The sequence below is a fragment of the Malania oleifera genome, chromosome 9 (assembly GCF_029873635.1).
Source record: "Malania oleifera isolate guangnan ecotype guangnan chromosome 9, ASM2987363v1, whole genome shotgun sequence".
NCBI lineage: Eukaryota > Viridiplantae > Streptophyta > Magnoliopsida > Santalales > Ximeniaceae > Malania > Malania oleifera.
The window spans coordinates 48409668-48431079 of NC_080425.1; the positions used below are offsets into that span (position 1 = coordinate 48409668).

The following is a 21412-nucleotide window of genomic DNA, read 5'->3' on the forward strand; positions in this document are numbered from 1 at the left end:
TGATTGAAGATATATGATAGAAATAGTCTATAATATATTTCTTTCGGCTTAGAGGGCATATATATGGAGTTTAGAGTCAAAAGAGTCATTTTTTGCTTGTTAGAATGTGTCATAAGTCTGAATAATCGACCTATCCATTGGGTTGGTCAACCTATCACTAGTTATTGACACATTCCACCCAAACCAATTGACCTATCATTGGTATTGGCCAACCATTTAACCTTTTGGTTGGATCAGTCAATTGATCCCTAGAATCAGTCGACTTATCCCTCAGCGATGTGCATGGGACAACCCATTCTAATGTCATTTCAAATTCTTTTTAAACCTAAATACTTAAGGTTTAAAACAAGGTTTCCTTGTGCCATCAGGTGATAAAAAAATATAGAGTTTAAGCACACAAAATTACAATTAAGAGAGATAAATAAATAAAAATAAAAAATTAACAAAAATCTTCAAATCCTCTCAATCATCTAGCTCTAATGGCTTAAGACATATTTAGTCACAACTTAAAAGAAAATTCATTAGTTCAAAATAGTTTGTTATCAAAACAAAGTTAATGGAATTTGGAGCTAACAATGGCGTCCTTTCCTGACTCCATTAATTGCAACAGAAAAATAAGGATTAGAGATGCATTCCATAATAATGTTAATGAAAATGGGAGAAGTGTCAATAGAAATAAGAATTTCATCAATAAGATCACAATTAATAGAGTCAAAATATTTTCATACGTCTACCTTAAAACCAAACATTGAAGCTCCTCTACAAAGGTGGTGATTATGAAGAATCTCTTGAGCTAGGAGCAAATTATCATAAGAATATATTCATTTAACGAAGGATGTCTCATTAAATAGGGAAGGAAATTATATAATTTTCTTGCTAAGATCTTTGTAATACATTTATATAGGATGTTGCAACATGCAATGGGTCTAAAATCAGCTAGAAAAGAAGGATTTTGAACATTTGGAACTAAAGTGTAGAACTAAGTTGTTTTCACCATCTTGAGCATTAGAAAAAAGAAAGAATTGCAGTCACTAGGTTAGATTCAATAATATACCAACAACACTTATACAACTTTGCATTAAAACCATGATGCCTAGAGCTTTATTAACTGAAAAAGAAGAAATAACTTTCATTGTCACATTCTTAGTAACCTGCTTTCCAAGAAGGCAATTCTCCGACCATCTGAAGTTAATAATATCTTCTAAAAATGAAGAATTACACTTAAGAGCCTCCTTATTATTAGTGCCCAAAATTTTAGAAGAGAAGTTTAAAGTCTCATTCTTAACTATAGATATAGTCCCATCTTGCTTTATAATAAAATAAAATAAAAAATTGTTCCTTTTGTCTTTCACAACATAGGAAAAGAACCTATTATTTTTATCCCCAAGGTTGAGCCAAAAGAGATTCTTACTCTTGTCTAGAAAAAAAAAAAAAAAAGTCTCCTCATCCTCTAGAGGTCCAGAGACAAGGTGTTGAAGTCCAAAAAATATCAGGATTATAAGAGGTTTGTAGGCCTCTTTTGAGTAGTCTGTAGAGCTTCACTTTCCATCATTGACTTTAGAGCCAATCATGGAGTAATGGTCTTAATGAAAATCTTGAAGAGTATTTTTCAGAACTTTAAGCCTTTAACAAAAATACACATAGAGACACCTTAGAAAGATTTCATTTGTCGCTTTTCACAATGTTTAGAAGTCTTAATGGGATGTTCATCAATTGAGAAGCCTAAAAGGAAAAGTAAGGTCCCTTTTGATATCCTCCGTACTAAAATTAAGGAATTTAGAGTCAATAGTTCCACTTTAGGAAAAGGAAAGGAAGCTAAAGCTAGAACTTTGTGTAACTTCCTTGAGAAGAGACCCTTTCCCCTTTTTATTTGGCCTGATGCAATAGGAGCCTAGGCAAAGAGGATCCTTAACCAAACAAAAATAAGTTCTCTAAGCTTAGCTCATGCTTTCAAGGTCTTCTCTTTTATCCTAGATTTTTTTCTTTAAATTCTTTGGTTTTGCCAACTTTTAAAGCAATAGAGCTATCACCTTGCCTTAGGCAAGAAGAAGTTGGTTTCACGTCAAGGGAAACAACCTTGCTACTAGGACAATTATTCTAATGACCAAAATTACCTTTATTAGCATGTCGAACTTTGAACCTAACCTTCCATCATTAGATTTATCCATCACCAAACTAAAAGTAACTAATTTCTCAAATTCAACCTCAACTTCACCTAACATCATGAGCTGTAATGCCATGATAATAAAATATGAGATTTCAAGACACTTCCTAACTTGGAAGCACAAGGACTTCCCAATCTTCCCTTAGAAGAGACAAATGTTTGTGTCTAAATAGCAAAACTTTTGAGTTATCTCCCTTAATAACAATTGAGATAACCTTACATATGGTTAGATCTTGACCTCCCGACTCCTCTTCCATATAGTATAGTAGTAAATATAAAAAAAATTCTTTAAGGTAAGAGCAACAAACAGTACAGATTGCTATTTCTAAACCCAAATATATTTGGCTTTATAATTTTTTTGAAGTGTCCAAAGCAAGAACACTTAGAACGCTTGAGGGGTCTCCAGGCATATTCAATATCCACCACCATGAAATTGCCTTCTAGGTCATATCTTTCACTTTACCTAATAAGTCCAAGTTAACATGAATTTCCACATAGATTCTAGCACAAGAGAGACTTCTCATTTGAATGGTGAAAGAATTCATATAAGGCTTTCCAACATAACTCATGACATGAATGAGACCAAAATAATTCCAACAAAGTAAAGGTTTTTTAAGAACCTCTTGCAAATTAATGGTAATACAATCCATTTAAAGCTTCTGCTTCTCTACCAAAAATAAAAAAATAAAAATAAAATAAAATAAAAGAGGAGTAAGAGAAATGTGAAAGAGTTCCCAATAAACAAAGGCTCCTTATCCAACATTCAATCCCTATCTTCAAAAGATGTGAATCAAAGGATGAAGGTTAGATAACAAGAAAATGTCCATGGTACCTACTTCCTTTCGAATTTTTTTAGAATACATTTTTTTGGCATACGAATAAGGATGGGCTATTCTAAGAAATAGGTCAAGAATAAAATCTTTTCACTTCTTAACTTCAATTTTGAAGATTTATATTCGAGGATTGACCAAAATCTTTTATTTGACTCATAGGTTTAGAAAAATACAAACTAAAGTTATCAGTTAACATACAAGCTACTCTAACTTTTGCAAGACCTTGAAGATTTCAGTGAAGTAGATTTCATCGTGTTCTCTATTTTGAAACTAGATCCCATAAAAAAATCATTAGTCTTATAAAAAAAAAATGTATAAAATCAAGAAGACTTTGAAATTCAAAAAACAACTAATGCTCAACAATGGAGCAAGAACATATAGTCATAAAAAACCAAGAAAATCAAAGCAAATCAATCCAGATCTTGGGAGAACTATGAAGGAACAACACATGTTAGCTTTCCATTAAAAAAAATTCATTATCATGTAATATTGTAATCAACCAATACATAGTAGGACTAACTTAGGAAAAAAGACCATCAAATTAGATGAGGCCACAAAAATGTCATTCCATTTAAAAAAATGTGAAGTCATAACTAACTTTTTTAAATGTAGTAAATTATTATATGCATAGTATTGTATTTTCCCTTGCCGTGGTCATTTTTCAAGAAGGCACATGAACTCATCTTCCTTGAGATTTGATAATATATATGTATAAATCTTTCTTAAAATTTCAAAAATTTCACAAACTCTTTTGAGATTTGAAAATCACAAAATCCTTCCATGACATTAGATTTTCAACACACTTTTTAATAAGTCTCAAGGGAGATTGTGATAATTTTGAAATTTTAAAAAAAGTCTCTAAAATTTTAAAAATCTTATGGAATATTCTTATTTTTTTAGTCAAATCTCAAAAGACATTAGTGACTTTTATCAAAAAAAAAACTACTTAAATTAGCCTTTCGTAAATATCTAAACCTGTGTAAATATATAAATAGCAAGAGAATCATTTCACTGCATGTCTATTCCATGCACCGCACCTTTCTCTTGTTTTTTTTTTTTCTTTTTTTTTCTCCTGTTTGCCTTGCTTTATAGTTTGAACCTCTCCTCTCTTTTTTCCCCTACCCCAGTGCCTCGCAAAAATTTCTTACCCTATGCTTAAGTTTATTATATAAGAATTTAGAAGAATTATAACACACAATTTTATTAAATTGACTGAATCTACAAAAATTCAAACTCAAATGTCTAAAATCCATACTCCCAAACACAGCACAACTTTATTATTATATATTCTTTTCAACTTTCTCAACTCTCGAGTTGGTTGTTGTTGTCATCTCACTTAGGGCTAATCTTTTTATTTTCCTCATTTTATCTACATTCTAGGTGTGAGTACAATTCGGTGAGAACTAAATTACCCGAATTAACCGAACCAACTAAAATATAATTCAATTTGGTTCAATTTAAAGTTTCTTTAAAAATTAGTTTTCAATTTTCGATTCGATTAACCAAATTATATAGTAATAATTATATATAATTTATATAAATGTATCTAACACCTTATGAGTTATCTTTTAGGATTCCATCTCGCCACCAAGTCCACTCTCCAGCAGCAGCCTCCGACCCTCCACTCTCCACTCTTTAGCAACAGCCTCCAGAGTTCTCCTCGCTCGCGGGTTGCAGGTTGCCCGAAGCCCTCACCTGACTCACCTCCCCCTCACCATCTTGCCATCCGCCCTAGTGCCCTAGCCTTCGCCTGAGTCCCGTCACTCTTGCAAGACACCTGAGCTGTAGCCATCGCCTCTTAGCGCTCACCCTCACCATGGCCGCGGCCGTCACCCCTTGTGAGGTTTGATCACAAATCACTGATCTTATCTAGTAGTAATTTTTGAAAATGTATATCAAAATTTTCAATTAATTCAATTAATTAATCAAATTGGTCGAAACCCCTACTACATCCCTCTCAGTTCCATCAGCTCTTTTCGGTTTCAAATTTTTTTTTTTTTCGTTTTAATTTTTATTTTCACAACCAAGAGGCCTTTGAAGCTCAATGTCCTTGGATAAATCCTTACAAGCCTTCAGCCGCCTCTCCCCCACGCAAACAATGAAAAACCTATGCACATCCCTTCTGGTGGAATAACAAGTTTTTTGGTGTATTTGTTTGAATGACGTTAATTGCAAGTAAATTTGCTGCATTAGGACTTGCAGGCAGAAAAAATGAAAGACATAACATGCTGCAATTGCAAATTTTTTCTCAGTTTACCTTTCATTTGTTTCTGGACTCTCGGAAATGATGCAAAAAACGTATCTTGTGAAAATACTGCATGCAAAAAAGAACGAGACAACGGTAAAAGGGGGGAGGGGAAATGCAATGCAACAAATCATGTTTCCACTGAAATGCAGCACCATCATTTGCAAACAAGTTACATAGGCATCAAAGCAGCACTCCCATCTGATAACAGATCATACAGCACCAAATTAAAACCTATTTCAGCCACATACACCATAAAACACACCAAGACCCGATCAGTTCCCTACTGAATCTGTCTGCCCCTAATTCACTCCCAGAAACTCAGCCAGAAAATCTAAGAGACAGATGAGCCCCAAGCCAGTAGACAACCATTTATATTTACCGAGACTATTAACAATGCCCACTGATGCATTTGTCAGACTGCTTAACCCAACTTATGTATAGGAAGGAGAAGCAGCCCGTAGACATTGGTCTAGATATATTTATATTTACAGTTCAACTAAAAGATGAAATCCACCTGTGAAACCAGAATATCTCAATATTGAACTGCGTCAACGGGAAGAATGCTGATATCCATAGCTCCCCTGCAGAAGAGAACATGGTCAAAGGAACACCCCTGTGAAAACTGTGGTGTTATATATGTGATAAAAATGATGAAGATATGTTTCCTCTTTAATAATCTTTTGCTTTCTTCTCTATTTCAGGCCAGCTTTGATGAAGATAGCAATTTCTTCAACCCGTTGAATAGTAAATGTCATTATCTGCCTCATTCAGAGCTACTGAATTTCCTTTTAAGAGTTTCAAAAATGAAACTTCTGTCAAACCCCGCTGCAGCTTCAAAGTATGCCACTCTTTCTACCCAAAGAGCTTGCGCTTCCAGTCAACTACCAGATGGATATCCAACATGGTGAAAAAAACGAAGCATCTTCACTGCATAGTAATGAAAGAGGGAATGATCCACAATCAATAATCTTGACCATATACTAAAAAATCCATGCAGGATACCATGCAAATGAAACATAGGTGAAAATATTCAATTACCCTGTCTATGATCCTATCATGAAAAATCCATTGATCATATAAAAAGTAACCATTAATTCATTTCTGATACCAAGAAAGGAAGCATAAGTCTTTTTTCCTGATAGAAGGAGGATTATTACAATAAAGAGAAAATAATAAACAGAAAAGAACTAGAAAAGGAAACATATCTTGTAAACTAGGAAAGCACAAATTACATGCAATCATACTTACCATTTATAATCAAGGGCCATACAAGAGAATAGGGCAACATAATGACAACTAAGGAGTCCACATGCAAAAACAGAAAAAATAAAATATTCCAAAATTAGTTACCAAGTAAACGGTGAAGGGGCAAATAACATAATCATCTCATAAAATTGCCACCACCAGAATGGACTGACTAATCATACATGAAGTGGCAACCAGTCATTACCTACAACTCAATTAACAATCTCCAAATGTTCCTGAAGGAACTTGTCAACACTTTGTCCATATGGACCCAAGACCTCTTAATTTGTCCATGAAGATGGGGTTATAAACATGGACCTAAAAGACTTGGAATAGAGCAAAACCGCACACGCAGCTGTTGGAAGTACCATTAATTTGATAAGCATCTATGAGCCCCACTGTAACTTATCACAATCATCGTTTTGCAATGACTGTTCACGTACAACAAACACCAAATTGCACAATTTGCACATGATGACAGGTTCTGGCCAATTTTTTAACTGAACAGCTTAAAAGGATGAAAAAAGGACAACGCCCCTTCCACCTCGAAAAAAAAAGGGGGACTGGGGAGAGAGATTAGTTGTTGCAGGTCTCAATAAAGTTCATTCAATCCATAAGATTTTCATTGGAGATTCAATTGGTCATGAAATTTCTATTCATGACCGCCCCCCCCCCCCACACCCCAAAATTCATGCTGATTGGTTCAAACACCCAAATGTTCCCCAAGCTCCCCCCCCAAATTCATGCTGATTGGTTCAAACACCCAAATGTTCCCCAAGCTAGTGGAAACTGAAGGCCATTGTCATTATTTAACAGCAAACATGAAATTGACAAGAAAATTCCCGTGGTCAACAAATGGAGTCATTCATCTCATTAAATTCCCCAGCGGTTTCCTAGCACTGTACCTTATTTCATTAGCACATCTCTTGCCCCAAGACCACATTATCCCAGCAGCTCATTTGCATAGTCGAGCCCTAGTCAACTGCAATGCTTCATTTCTTGACACCAAAGCATCGAATTGGATGGGCACACAGGATATTACACAGTACAATGAAATAATGGGCCTCTAGTGTCTGCTTACATCTTTTCAGTTCATTTAGGAGAGATTCAAATAAAGTTACCAAGCTAAAGATGAGTGTTTATAATTGGTGCAACTGCATATGCTAGCCATCAACAAATCAAAAGCTGTCAAATTAAAGAATGTGATGGTCACTCCCAATTTTTTTAACAAATATCCATTTTCCCAAAGCCCTGGCATGGCAAACAACAATCATTTTCATGTTTTAAATCATTCTCAACATATAAAAACTCTTCATAAAACAAACAAGACAATAAGAAAAATAATATAATCTGCAAGGAGATGCCGGACAAAAGATGAAGGTGAAAATGAACACAGCGTAGTTTTTCTGGCCTTGTATGTTAATCATATACATAGGAACCCCAATTCAGAAGGATCAAACAATTTTAACGCATTGATAATCATCACTTCTACTTTTGTCGCAGGGAATGAAGCTTGCTGGTGATGAGGATTATAACAGGGACAGTGGAGGTCATAAGGATCTCATGAAAGATCAAATGGGAGATCCATCCTTGCCTTGAGTCCTCACCCCAAGACTTCCTTTTCCACTCCAATACAACAAACTCACAGGCGGTGGATGCAAACACCAGCAACATCTCACCTCGTTATCCCCACATGGATGCAAAGACCAGGGCAACTTCTCATCTAGTTATCCCCACCAAGCCGACAGGGGAGGTTACCAGATTTGGGTCTTGATCAACCTACAAGAGTTGTGGCCTCACTCATCCTCTCCGTGTGCATTCCTATATTCCTGCCAACCCACCCATCCACCTCCCTTAATAAAAAACAAGATGTATTGTTATATTTTTGGTGTCATGGAGTGAAATGGTGGCAATAGGGACATAAGCCATCAATGAGACTAGCAGCAATGATGGAGCAAAGGCTTCATTGATTGTTCATAGGATGTGGAGGAGTCAAAAACTAATCAAGGAAATAGAGGACACGTTATCCAGCAGTTCTTAAAATGGTAAAATTGTACATATAATGTACAATTTTGTGAAGTCATCCAATTTCATTTTTCTTAACAATTAATTAGAACATTGTCCATAACTTAAAAAATCAAGGGGGGGAATAAGCCATATATGTTAAGATAAAGTCAACATAAGGGAGACTACACAAATATCAGAGAAGCTTGGTGCATTTTTCCCTAACATTTATTCATATAAAAGGCTGTACCCAGTGCACAAGGCTCCCACTTTGAGTGGGGTCTGGAAGAGGTGGATGTCGGCAAGCCTTACTCCCATTTTTGGAGAGGCCGCTCCCAAGTCTCAAACCCAAGACCACCCGTACCGAGGCAGAGGCACTTGCCATCGCACCAAGGCACGGCCTCTAACATTTATTCATATAGGCATATCATAAATGAAGGTGTTAAGATGGAAGTGGTAAGTCAAATGCTAATATGTCTACAGTTTATGCCGCATTAAAGTCAACACTCAGTTTCAATTCAAGTCCCTTTGTACGTGTCATCAAATGCACCGACTTCAGGAATCACTTAGCATGTGCAGCTTTTCAAATTCTCAAATTTAAAATAGCCATCATAGGGGGGGCTTTGATGAAAGGATCCTTGAGGAGTCAAGAAGAAGCATGAAATATGAAACTAGATGCACAATAGTTGAGGTGAAATTGATCATGAAATGAAGACGAATGAATGCACAGACAAGGAGTTTGCAAGAAGTGGAACTGCTCAGAAAGTGACATAATGGTGCACAACAGAAATTATGATTATAACCCCTATTCTCAGAAAAACAGCTCCAATAATGCTTACATTAATATTTATTGATACTACGTTTTCTAATCATTTTCTATTTTCACCTTTGCTCTCACAATTGAATGCTTAAAAAAATCATCATATCATCCAGATGTGATTTGATCCCCAAAAAGTAAATCTAAATATTGATTGAAAGCAACCATTTGGATTCTTTCTAGCTTAAACTCCTTCGCCCTCCTTTCTGCCATCCACATTATATGCATACCAGCACTACGACTACTGTTCGCAATCTGGTTTCTTCTAACAGAGATCATGCCTAAAAAGAAGCCAATTTGTCCTTTTAAGAAATTTTCTGATACCAACATGCCTTCCATCCCCCTCAGCGGTCTAAAATCACAATTCCATCACCAGCTTCAACAGCCATATGTCATGCTAGCTCCTCAAAAGTATTGATTCCCTGAACTATTCCAACCTTTTGTGACTTCACAATTTTAAATATCAAAGACTGCATAGTTTCCTCACCAACCAGGGAAATTATTTGATCTCCCTGATGCCCATATACTTAGCATGACAATCTACATATTATACCCAGCACAGTGCTAATGGGAGATTCCATAACCTAAACCCCATCTTCTTCCCCTCTCATCTTCTTCTCCTTCATGCCCATATGCTTAGCATGACAATCTACAAAATATCTCTGGAACTGTGCTAATGAAAGATTAAATAACCTGAACTCCTTCATCTTCTTCCCCTATTCTCTTTTTCATTTAGAAATAAATTTGAATGCAAAGATGTTAAAAGTGGCTATGTATCATTCGGCCTCAGGACACCAAGACTGTTGAGTACAATCTGCGTCTGGTAAGGCAGCAGAAAATAGTTACCTATTTGAAAAATATGTTCCTTCAATGCAAGTCAATAAAGCTATTCGAGCTCAACTTGGCTCAATTCTATTCAAATTCAAGTCAAGTTCAAGCAACCCAAGTAGCTTCATGAGTCAAGTTCAAGTTTTGGAATACCACTCAAAAGCCTAATCAACCTTTTGTAATTTTATTATTTTAATATTTTATAAATTATAAGTGGCCAAATATATATTTAATATCATTTGTTAAAATTTTTGAAAACTCCGACTGTGATGCACTTAATGTCCTAATTTTTTTTTCACACAGCCGGTCACAAGCCCGGGTAAAGAAGGAGGGTTGCGTTAGGTAGCTGACATCCAACGTCAAATTTGTCAAATCACTATGATATGAATCCTTACTGAATATTTGCTAGGGCGTCCCTTACGAGCAACGCGTTGCACTTATAGCACCCGGGTGTAGAGAAAAGTGGGTGAGGGTAGGCTAGGTCGTCGCCATGAAGCAACGCGCCGTTTCGGCTCCCGGGTACAGTATCAAATATTCGAGAGTTCCTACATCATTCTGGGCGTGGGCAAGTAAAGACGTTAGTTCAAGAAACTAGGATTAGATTAGCAACTTGGAATATAGGGACACTTACGAGTAAAATCATGAAAATTGTGGACACAATGATCAGAAGAAGAATTAATATAATTTGCCTTCAAGAAACTAAGTGGGTGGGGGAGAAAGCTAAAGAAATTGATAAATCAGGTTTAAGCTTTGGTACACTGGAAAAGAAAAACATGAGAATGGGGTGGGAATATAAACAAAAACTTAAAAGATAGTGTTGTTGATGTAAATAGAATAGGGAATAAAATTATAAAAATCAAGATGGTATTAGGACGAGATAATAAATATCATTAGTGCTTATGCTCCTCAAGTCGGCTTAGTAGAAAATCTTAAGAGACAATTTTGGGAAGATAGGGATAGTATTATACAAGACATACCAAGGACTGAGAAAATATTTATACGAGGAGATCTGAATGGACACATTGGAAGGGATAATAAAAATTATGAGAGTATACATAAAAGATATGGATATGGAGACAATAATGAGCTTGAGGAGATGATATTAGAGCTATGTCATATGATTTTAATATAATGAATACTTACTTTAAGAAGAGAGAATAACACTTAATAACCTTTAAAAGTGGACATAATATAGTCAAATAGATTTTTTTTAACTAAGAGGGTAGATCATTTATCATGTAAGGATTGTAAAGTTATTCTAGGTGAAAGTCTAACCACAAAACATAGAGTCTTAGTGTTAGATATATGTATTGAAAAATAGAAGAAAAATGATAAAATAAACCAATGTAAGAGAACTAGGTGGTGGAACCTAAAAGGAGAAAATATAATTAAATTTAAAGACAAAATGATCAAAGATGGGGATTGGACTATAGAGGATGGGATAGATACAAATACTCTTTGAAGTAGATTAGCTAACTCTATTAAAAAGATAGCAAAAGAGATTTTAGATGAATCAAGGAGAAGATTCTCGAATAGCAAAGAAAGTTGGTGGTGAAATAAAGATGTACAAAAAGCCATAAAGACAAAAATAATTTGGTATAAAACGTGACAAAAATGTAGAAACATGGATAACTTTGAAAAGTATAAGGAGGCGAGAAAAGATGCAAAAAAGGCTGTTAGTGAAGCTAAATATAGATCATTTAATAGTTGTATGATAGATTAGATACAAAAGAAGGGGAAAGAGATATATTTAAACTTGTTAAAACTAGAGAAAGGTAGAATAAGGACTTAGGATATGTAAAATGTATAAAAAGTGAGGATGATATTGTCTTGGTTAAGGACGAAGACATTAAAGAAAGATGGCGAAGTTACTTTAGTAAGTTGTTTAATGAAAATCAAATAAAAGACTTAAACTTAGAATTTTCAAATGAGGAAAAGACTAAAAATATGAGATTTATTCACAAAATTAGAGTTAACGAAGTTAAGTTTGCACTAAAAATGATGAAAAATGAGAAAGCTATAGGACCAGATAACATCCCAATTGAAGTTTGGAAATTCTTAGGTGATAACGGAATTATGTGGTTAACTAATTTATTTAATACAATTATAAAAACTAAGAAAATGCCAAATGAATAGAGGGAAAACACTTTAATACCTATATACAAAAATAAAGGAAATATTCAAAATTGTAATAACTGTCGTGGAATTAAACTTATGAGTCATACGATGAAACTATGGGAAAGGGTGGTTGAACAAAGATTAAGGTTAGAAACGAAGGTCTCAGAAAATAAATTTGGTTTTATGCCTGAGATCTACCACAGAGGCACAAACACTATATATCTTTTAAGAAGATTAATGGAAAAGTTTAGGGAAAAGAAAAGGAACTTGCATATGATATTTATTGGCCCAGAGAAAGCTTATGATAGGATACCTAGAGAAGTTCTATGGTGGACTTTAGAAAAAAAGAGTCTATGTAGTAGGTATACAGATGTCATTAAGGATCTGTACGATGGAATAATGACTAGTGTAAGGACTATAGACGGAGAAACTAGAGAATTTCTAATCACCATAGGTGTACATAAGGATCTGCTTTGAGCCCTTATCTTTTTGCTTTAGTGATGGACCAACTGACTAAAGAGTATTCAAACGGAGGTTCCATGGTGTACGTTGTTTGCATATGATATTGTATTAATTGATAAAACTAAGGACTGAGTAGAGGCTGAGTTGGAATTATGGAGAGAAGCTTTGGAATCTAGAGGCTTTAAGATAAGTAAAAATAAGAGAAAGACTTGGAGGAATCTCCATTTGCATGTGTCAGATACCGACACGCTGCCCCTTTTAAAGTGTCTGTATTCCCTAGAAGCAGTCAATTCTGAGTATTCCATAGCAGCAACTTGGCTCAACTCGACTCAAATACAGCCCTAGTTAGACCAACCACTCAGAGACTCATAATACCATGAAGCCAGCATGCTTTAGCTATCAAGCTACACATCTTTTGATCACTTCAATATTAATAATGAAATGAAGTGCAAATTTCTCTCAAATACAGCAATATGATCTATCCTGCGACACCAATACGTTCGATAATAGACACAATAAACAAATCTATCTAAACATATATAAAGGGAATTTCTCACTTTGGTGTCTCCACTTTTTATCTTCCTAAAATATCATATAAAAAAATTAGCAAATTAGATAAGTAATGGCAATATAAAAAAAAAAATAATATGTTTCTTATAACTAATTTGTAATTACTTATAACACAAAAAAAAAAAGTATCCATAACTAATAATTAATTTATAACAACTTATACTTGATCTCCATGTTTTAAAATCTCAAAATATCACCAAACTAGTTAAGTTTATAAATAAATTAAATGAAATACATGTTACAAATGCAGTGCGTGTCCAATCTCTATTCATGATTATGAAGGAGCCTCAAATCAACTTTTAAATTTGGCATGTAATGGACTATTGAATGGTAAGAAAAAAGTTGTCATTGAAACCCTCCCATCATATGGTGTTTAACCCATACCATGAGTTTCATATCCAATGTTAAATATGAAATGTTAGATTCAAAATTTTTCTCTTGCCCATATAATCATAGCCACAACTTATCGCATAGAATGTTTTGGAACTTGGGAGAATATTAACACGTGAACACTTTGCATAATCAATAGTTGCTTCAATTAGAAATTTTTAGTCTTCCCATGTTATTTTCAAATGAGATCAGTAGCTTAGGGGCAGTCTTGAACAGAGCAAGGCCAACATAGGAGTTATATAATTGACTAGGGCCAAGCTCTATCCTCCTCTCCAATTTTCCATTCTCATGAAGCAAGAAAGTTTATTGGCAATTGGCACAGAGTGATTCATCATGCTCAAACATGAGACAATCGTTTGTTAGGGACGGTTTATAGATCATCAAATAGTAACAAATGGAATGAGAAGTGGGTCCATGTAAATGATCGAGACCTCGCAAACAACAACATTCCTTCCCCATATGGAGTTTGGAACCCCAAAGGCAATCGTTGAGTGAAGTCCAAAATAGGAGTGATAATTGACTTGAACCAAATTCTATCTTCCTTTAATACCTAATTTCCTACAGCCAAACTCATAGAGGTAATCAGATTCGCTGACTAGATAGGACGAACAGCCACTTAAGGACTGTCAAGACAAATAAGGGTAAAACATTGATCACCGAGAGTTGGATCAGGCCAAATCAAAGCTCCTATATTTTCTTCCCCATTCAAGTAGCAACAAATTTTCAGAAGGAAGGAAATTTGGACTAATCTAATAAATAATCAGTTAGATGCTTCTGACTATTTCGATTTTCGTGGATTAGAGAAGGGAAGGTCATGAACGGAGAAGGCATAGATAGCAAGGACCACGGTGATAGTATTTGTGAGTAAAGGTCATCTTGCAGAAGAATACTTTACGCCTCATATGGAGTCTGGAATTTTAGTAATGTGGGAATAGAGATGTAGAACAAGACAACGTTAAAAGGCTCTCCAGGCTAGTCAATGTCTGCAGGAGGGTGAGATAGCAGAATAAGAAGATAAGCACTCAGAAAAATATGTTCCGGGCTCTGATTCAAGCAGCACATAACTAAAAAATATTTGATTAAAAACAGTCTAATGTACTTGAAATGATGCTAGAGGACAACCCCTATTATGTCCAAATTCTTCAATGCAGCTCCAACTAAAAAATGCTCAACCAAAAACATAGTTCTCCGGTTAGGGATTGCCCCAAGCATAAAACATAGCACCAGAGTTTTCTATTATCACAAAACCAACATATGCTGTCTAAATGAAAATGAGAGAAGGGCAAACATTTCCCTGCAGATATCTAAACATGTAACTCCTCATTTTGCATATAATATAAACAAAACTATTCACTACTAACAAAAACTTACCAACCTTAGAAATACTATGAACCAGAACTTGACTTCTGAACCCATACTTGTTTCTGCATTTATGTTAAAAGAAAGTAACTAATTAGAATACATCAAATTAGCAAAAAGTTGGATCAGCATAGGAGATGCCAAAAATATAGGGCATAAACACACCTCATGGGAACCATAGCCAGAGGCTCCTCCTCTTTTTGAAGACTTCACCTCACCTATAATTGAAGAACCATCTGCATCCTTCACATTATGTGTTGGCCCACGGCGACTGTGCTTATGAGAACCTGCAAAAAACATGGACACGTGAATTGTGGCAATGTCACTTGTTACCACCACCCTCACCCCCAAAAAAAATGTCCACAACCAATGCAGGTTTCAAAAAGCAACCACCAACCATTATCCACAGAGGGATGACAGCTACGTCCACCACCAGATGTTTTGACTTCCCCACTCCTTGCATTGGACATGTCAACTTTCATGTCTCCATGACTTCCTGGAAGATCATATGCAGTTTTGAAATTACAACCAAGTCCTAGTTAAGAAATATGAATAGCTGCATCCTGGCATCTGGGTCCCACAACCAAAAGATGAATGTATATCCATTATTGTTCTAACTTTTATTTAGTGAGGGAATATGGGAGCAGGAAATCATAAAATTTATGAGTATAATAACCAATGAGCACATCATCCCTAATATAACCCACTCCCACACAATCAATGTTAAGGAACACACCTTCTGAAGAATCTAATGATAGCTGTGTAGGCTGAGAAGCAGAGGATGACAAAGATTCATCGCTCGCATGTGATCCATCTGAACGGCGAAGAGGCGCCCAAACACCACGATCAGGTCTATCCTTATTTCTTGTACGTTTTTCCTGTTTTTCGCCGCTAAAACCATGCAAATCATTCCCAACAATCTTATCATCTGGAGCGCCATTAGTATCCTTCAAGAGCACTTGGACATTTGGGGGCCGTGGAGGTCGTTTGTCTTTTTCTGGATTTGAGGCCAGGATTTGCTGCTCTGACAGGACATTCAAAGATGATAGACTTTGACGAGCATCTTTGTTCAAAAGTATACTTCTAATTATCCTACCACTCCCTTCACGTCGCTGGATCTGCTTGGGAACAGTTGAACCAAGAGGATTTTTTACTGGAGATGTTACACCCTGCTGCTGTGATACAGCCACCTGCATCAGGAATTAAAACATGAAGTGTTCATCACAATTCACAACATGATTAAAATTTTGCATTTCTAGTAACTCTAGCCCTTAACAACCAATGTAATATGCATATGACGGACAAAAACGTGGATGTTCTTGAAGATTGTCAGGCTGACACTTCAGTCCCTGAAAATTAGTCCCCAAGTCTATTGTGCCACTTCCTTTTCTAAAGTGTAGTTTGCATGTTGCCGTTTTCAAGGAACCCAAATTAGTGATTCCTCGTGTTAAAATAGGATGTGCTCCAAATGATTTTTCAAATCAATTGTGGCCAGTAATGTAATCAATTCAAACTTGAGCTTTTATGTCGGGTCAATAATCAATTTTTTTAGTCATTCTAAGACGTGTAATCATTTTCCATAATTTCCAAAAAGAAGAATAACTTGTGGAAGCATTAAAATGAGCTAAGAAAACTCCATACTGTCCTGGCTCAAACTCATATGTCCAATTTGAACATAATCAAGCCACACCACCTTCAACCACTGCATCCACAAAAACAGCCTCACCAATACCTCGAAACCAGGGACTAAGCCACCCATCATGATGTCACTAAAATTTTGCAAATTTATGGGGCATTAACTAAACAAAGAATGTGGATTACAATTTTTTAAAAGTTTGTGTTAGTTATGTAAATGAAAAAATTAGTTTTTTTTTAATATGATTAGGAAACTGTGGGGATAAACATCACTCCCACATTTCTTGCACATGTCTCTAGGCATTCCACGATTGTACAGCACTACCACCCGACGACTCTTGCAGTCAGTCATGGTAACAAATTTTTTTATGGATTTATTCTCCACTCGACAAATGGCCATAAGCCCATGCCAATCAGTCCCTGATTTTCATCAATAATCAACAAAATTATATATATATATATATATATATATATATATATATATATAAACAGCTGTAGAATCCTCCCAGCTCCCACTAGGGCCACCAATCCTTGAGTATGGCTCTCAGTCTCCTCTAATTTCATATGCATCCCTCCTTCAATTTCATATAATTATACATGGATGCAAACATAAATCTTCCTCACATAATTGTATTATCACTTATCCTAAAATATTTCCAGTATATACCACACAAAGTGTGTGAATATATTTCTATCCATTTTTATGTAATTACTTAGTGTATATATTTCCACTTGCATTAGTTTTTATAATTTCATTATTTTTTTATGCCTAATAAATTATAGCTCTTTTTTTACATCAATTTTATTAATCTTAAATTATTCCAATAAAAATTCTAATTTTATATAAAAATCATTATTACTTGACTATATTTTTCACAAAAACTTATAATAACGATATTAAGATGAAATAAATGTCAGAGACAGAGAATGAATTTAAATGAATCATGAAAACATAAAAATAACTAAAATGTAAAATTTGATTAAAATTATAAAAATAAATAAATACATAAATATTACACAAATGTTTTCAGTTAATTTTTTAATAAAAATTATTTAATTTTTAGTTTTATCTTTGTTCATTTCAGTCATTTAATTATGTTAGAGAACAATATTTGAGGACGTTAGACAATGGAGACTAATCATAGGTTGTAATGGATTAATTATGAGTTGGTTATGAATATTTATGTATTAGATATTAGATATAAAGTAGTACTTCTTATTGAGGGTGAATCTATTTATTTATTTCTTGGTTGACAAATTTTCTTTTCTGCAGTTCCTTGGTATGGCACTGACATTTTGACCATCCGCAATTTATTCTTCACTTATTCTCTTCGATTCTACACTCATGGTGAGCAATAGCATCTTATGGTATCAAGTCTGCCTCTCATCTCACATTCTCAATTCTTTTTTCTTTTTCTTCCTTTAGGCATTATCTTATTTAATAACCTTTTTGCATCAAATAGGCAAAAAGCATCTTCATTTTGTCAAATAGCTGAATCCTGAAGGCCTTGATTCCTAGACATGGAACATCAATTAGGTGAATGCTTCTTTGTTTACTTCTTTTATCTTATTTTACATTTTTCCTAGTAATATAATGACCACATGATAAAATATTATTTAAATATGAATTAAAACTAGGATAATTTATCTTTGATTTGACATGCAAATAAAAGTTAAAATGTCATAATTTATTTATTATATATTAAAACAATATATAAAGTGATTTAGATACTAATATTCTGTGTTTTCCCCCTTATATTCAATGGTCATATTTTTTTTGTATTTTAATTTTTGCACTCAAATCCTAATTCTCAGGTCATCGCAGATTTTAAAGTTAAAGGGAAAACCATCTACAATTGACACATTTTTCAAAAGGGAAACTACTGAGTGTGCAGGAAGCAATGTAACATTGCCTACTTTAAGCCTTGAAACTCCAATTCATAAAGGTAGCCCTTCAATATCTCCTTGAATTCAAGCTGAAAATCTGGTTTCAATATTTTTGAACATGATACATGATAATTGAAACAAAATTTGGGGATTATCACGCAGAAAAATGTGATAAAATTAGTGGTCTGTACTGATTGATACTTCCACAGTATCCAAAATCTGGCCTACATCTCATCCATGTCAATATCAATCATCGTGGTTCAAGTCATATCCATCATCGTCCATTTTCTGTTTATCAGGCTCCCTTTTTAACAATCCAATGCAACACTCTGGACGTAAGACATTTACTATTGATGGATTTCGAAATTGGAAAAAATTTAAGAGATGGGCAAAAATGTGCCTTATTGGATCATATACGCAACAATCCAATTCCTTTTACAAACTTAAAGGGCTTTTGAAGATTTGATGACTCAGAATCAGCACATACAAGTAGTCTTGGTTAAATATAACATACTTCCCAACTGATTGCAAGCAACTGCTTACAACTCAGTCTATTGTCAATTGATGCCAATCGATTTATTGAATTCCATGCTTGTACTTTTGGAGGACGTGATGTACTTTTAGAGGTCACTAAATTATGAAAATTCCCTTAAATTATTGAAACTTTTGTCTTCTTATGATAACAGTTTCCTTAATTGTGTCAGATAATGCTCCTCAAAATGCCTCTTCTTCTGCATCAAATATGAAGAGATCTTAAATGTTTTGGTGAAAAAAGGTGAAAGAGTCAATTTGAGAAGAAATATATGATGCAAAGATGTGTATAATAGTTATGAAGCTCATGAGTAGAGAAGAAAAGGAGCAATGGCCATTATATCGAGGTTTGTTGACAAATATGACATTGTGAGCAAGTGGCTTTTTCGTCTTCTTCATGTCTTACACACTGCAGTATCAACTCTAAAGAGCAGATTCTCAGCTCTTCCTCATCATAACCTTGATATTCAAAATATTTTTGGCCAAGGCTTCATGGTGCAATTAACATGCTGCGTGAATGAAATGGATGGCTCGTAAGCCTTATGATTTAGGACAGGAACTTCCATCACCTTGATTGCTATACCCTACTACATCCACTCCTTTCCACATCATTAGCAAATGGCATTAGTTACAGCTTCAAAAGAAGTTATTTTTTGTTTGTCAATTCTTTATTTAATTAACTTTTATCCTCAATATTATTTGCACCTCTAGCAAACGAAATGATAGAGTTGAAAGTTGCTTAAGCCTTATGATGTAAAACGGGAACCTCCATCACCTTGATTGCTAAGCAGTGTCCATATGCCTGATATATCACTCCTTTGCACATCAATAGCAATGGGAATTAGCCACAGCTTCAAAAGAAATTATTCTTGATGAAAGTGGAAAGTTTCTTACACCACAGAAAATTATCATTTTGTTGGAACTTGATGAGATTAAGACAAGTATTGGGCTAATCAGACTAGTACTCCTCAACATTCTAGTAATACTCATCAGGGTACTCACTTGAAATCAATTAAAGTTTAAATTTTTATTTTTATCAGCAAATATAATCTTATTAGAAGAGCATCAAGGGGACCCAACCCAGTACAACAAATCAAAAAAGGATCACCCACCCTGTCCGGTGTCGATGTGTCACAAAAATCAAGAATTACATGAGGATCATTCAAAAATTGCACCAGCAGCCATCTACTGATCTTTACAATTTCTATAGGGGCATAGCTGATCCTTTGAAGGCTCTCCTATTCCTTTCCTTCCCAACACATAAAAATATGGCTAGGGGATGACAGTCAAAGCTTTCCTCTTCTCTTTGGTGGCTCAGATACCTTCCCAAGCCCATAACTCACCTCTTCCACAGAGCTGGCAGTGACCCAACTGCTGCCTGGTCAAGAAGGCGGCCATGCTCCAAAGGTGGTCCAAAGTGCAGAAGGATGTGGTCTACGTAGTCAGCATTTAACCTTACACAAAAACACCTGTCGACGAGAGGAAGCACCCTTTTCTGTGAGTTATCAAGGGTGAAAACATTCCATGCATTGCCTCTCGAGCAAGAAAAGCAGCCTTTGTGGGGACTGCTGTTTTCAGTAAGTGATTCCAAGGTAGGTTGCTGCAGTTTGTTCCCAGTGGAGAGAGTTTCCAGTAAAGATATTACTACCCAGGATTCATTTTGGTTGGTAATGTTCCAGTACTGGAGCTTGTACAAACTGCTGTAAATGTCAGTGAGGTGATCAAGTTCCCAATCAGCGACATTTCTAATCAAGGGAATGTTCCAAAAGGTACTTGATCTGAAATCATATGATGATGGCTTCCATATTGCAAGCCAAGCTGAAAATGGATGGAAATTTAGCACTCAAGGCTCTTTGGCCACACCAAATATCTTGCCAAAAGTAAACATTGTCCCAATTCCTCATCTGGAAACTCATTTAGGGGAAAATCGCCCCAGCCTTTCCCCATGTATTTCCAAACCCAAGTCCATAGGATCCTCTTCCAGAGTGAGTAATCCATTCATTGTTTGAGAACCATCTTCAATACACATGTGGTCAAGAGTCCATGCAGAAATTAAACAAATTCACAAAGAAAACTCACAACGGCAGCAGTGCAGATGGATTTTATTGCTGGCAGTGACAAATCCACACTCCAAAGAGCTGGTGGTTCAAGTGAACCTTGATAGCACTTGTTTGCAAAATATAATGTCCATAATCAAAATATCATTTTGTAGATCAAAATATCATGGTAAAAACCCAAAATATCGTGGCTGGAGCAATTTCTTGCGAAACTGGAAAATACAAGGCAGACTATCAGGTTTCTTCACGTGTTGCTGGTGCGTG

The 21412-nt window shown here is 35.2% G+C and overlaps 1 protein-coding gene across 2 annotated transcripts in view; it reads right to left on the reverse strand.

The window, feature by feature from the left end:
- Positions 1-5363: 5363 nt before the first annotated feature.
- Positions 5364-21412, reverse strand: part of LOC131164469 (regulator of nonsense transcripts UPF3) — a 61210-nt gene continuing 45161 nt past the window's right edge. Inside the window, exons 9-13 of one of the 2 annotated variants that reach the window (XM_058121680.1) lie at positions 15775-16228; positions 15436-15534; positions 15204-15325; positions 15055-15103; positions 5364-6172 (exon numbers count right to left, since the gene is read on the reverse strand). In XM_058121680.1, coding sequence (XP_057977663.1) covers positions 15065-15103; positions 15204-15325; positions 15436-15534; positions 15775-16228 — 714 coding nt within the window. In that variant the 3' untranslated portion in view covers positions 5364-6172; positions 15055-15064. Of the gene's footprint in view, positions 6173-15050; positions 15104-15203; positions 15326-15435; positions 15535-15774; positions 16229-21412 lie in introns of both variants that reach the window. The other variant, XM_058121679.1, reaches the window with a different exon arrangement.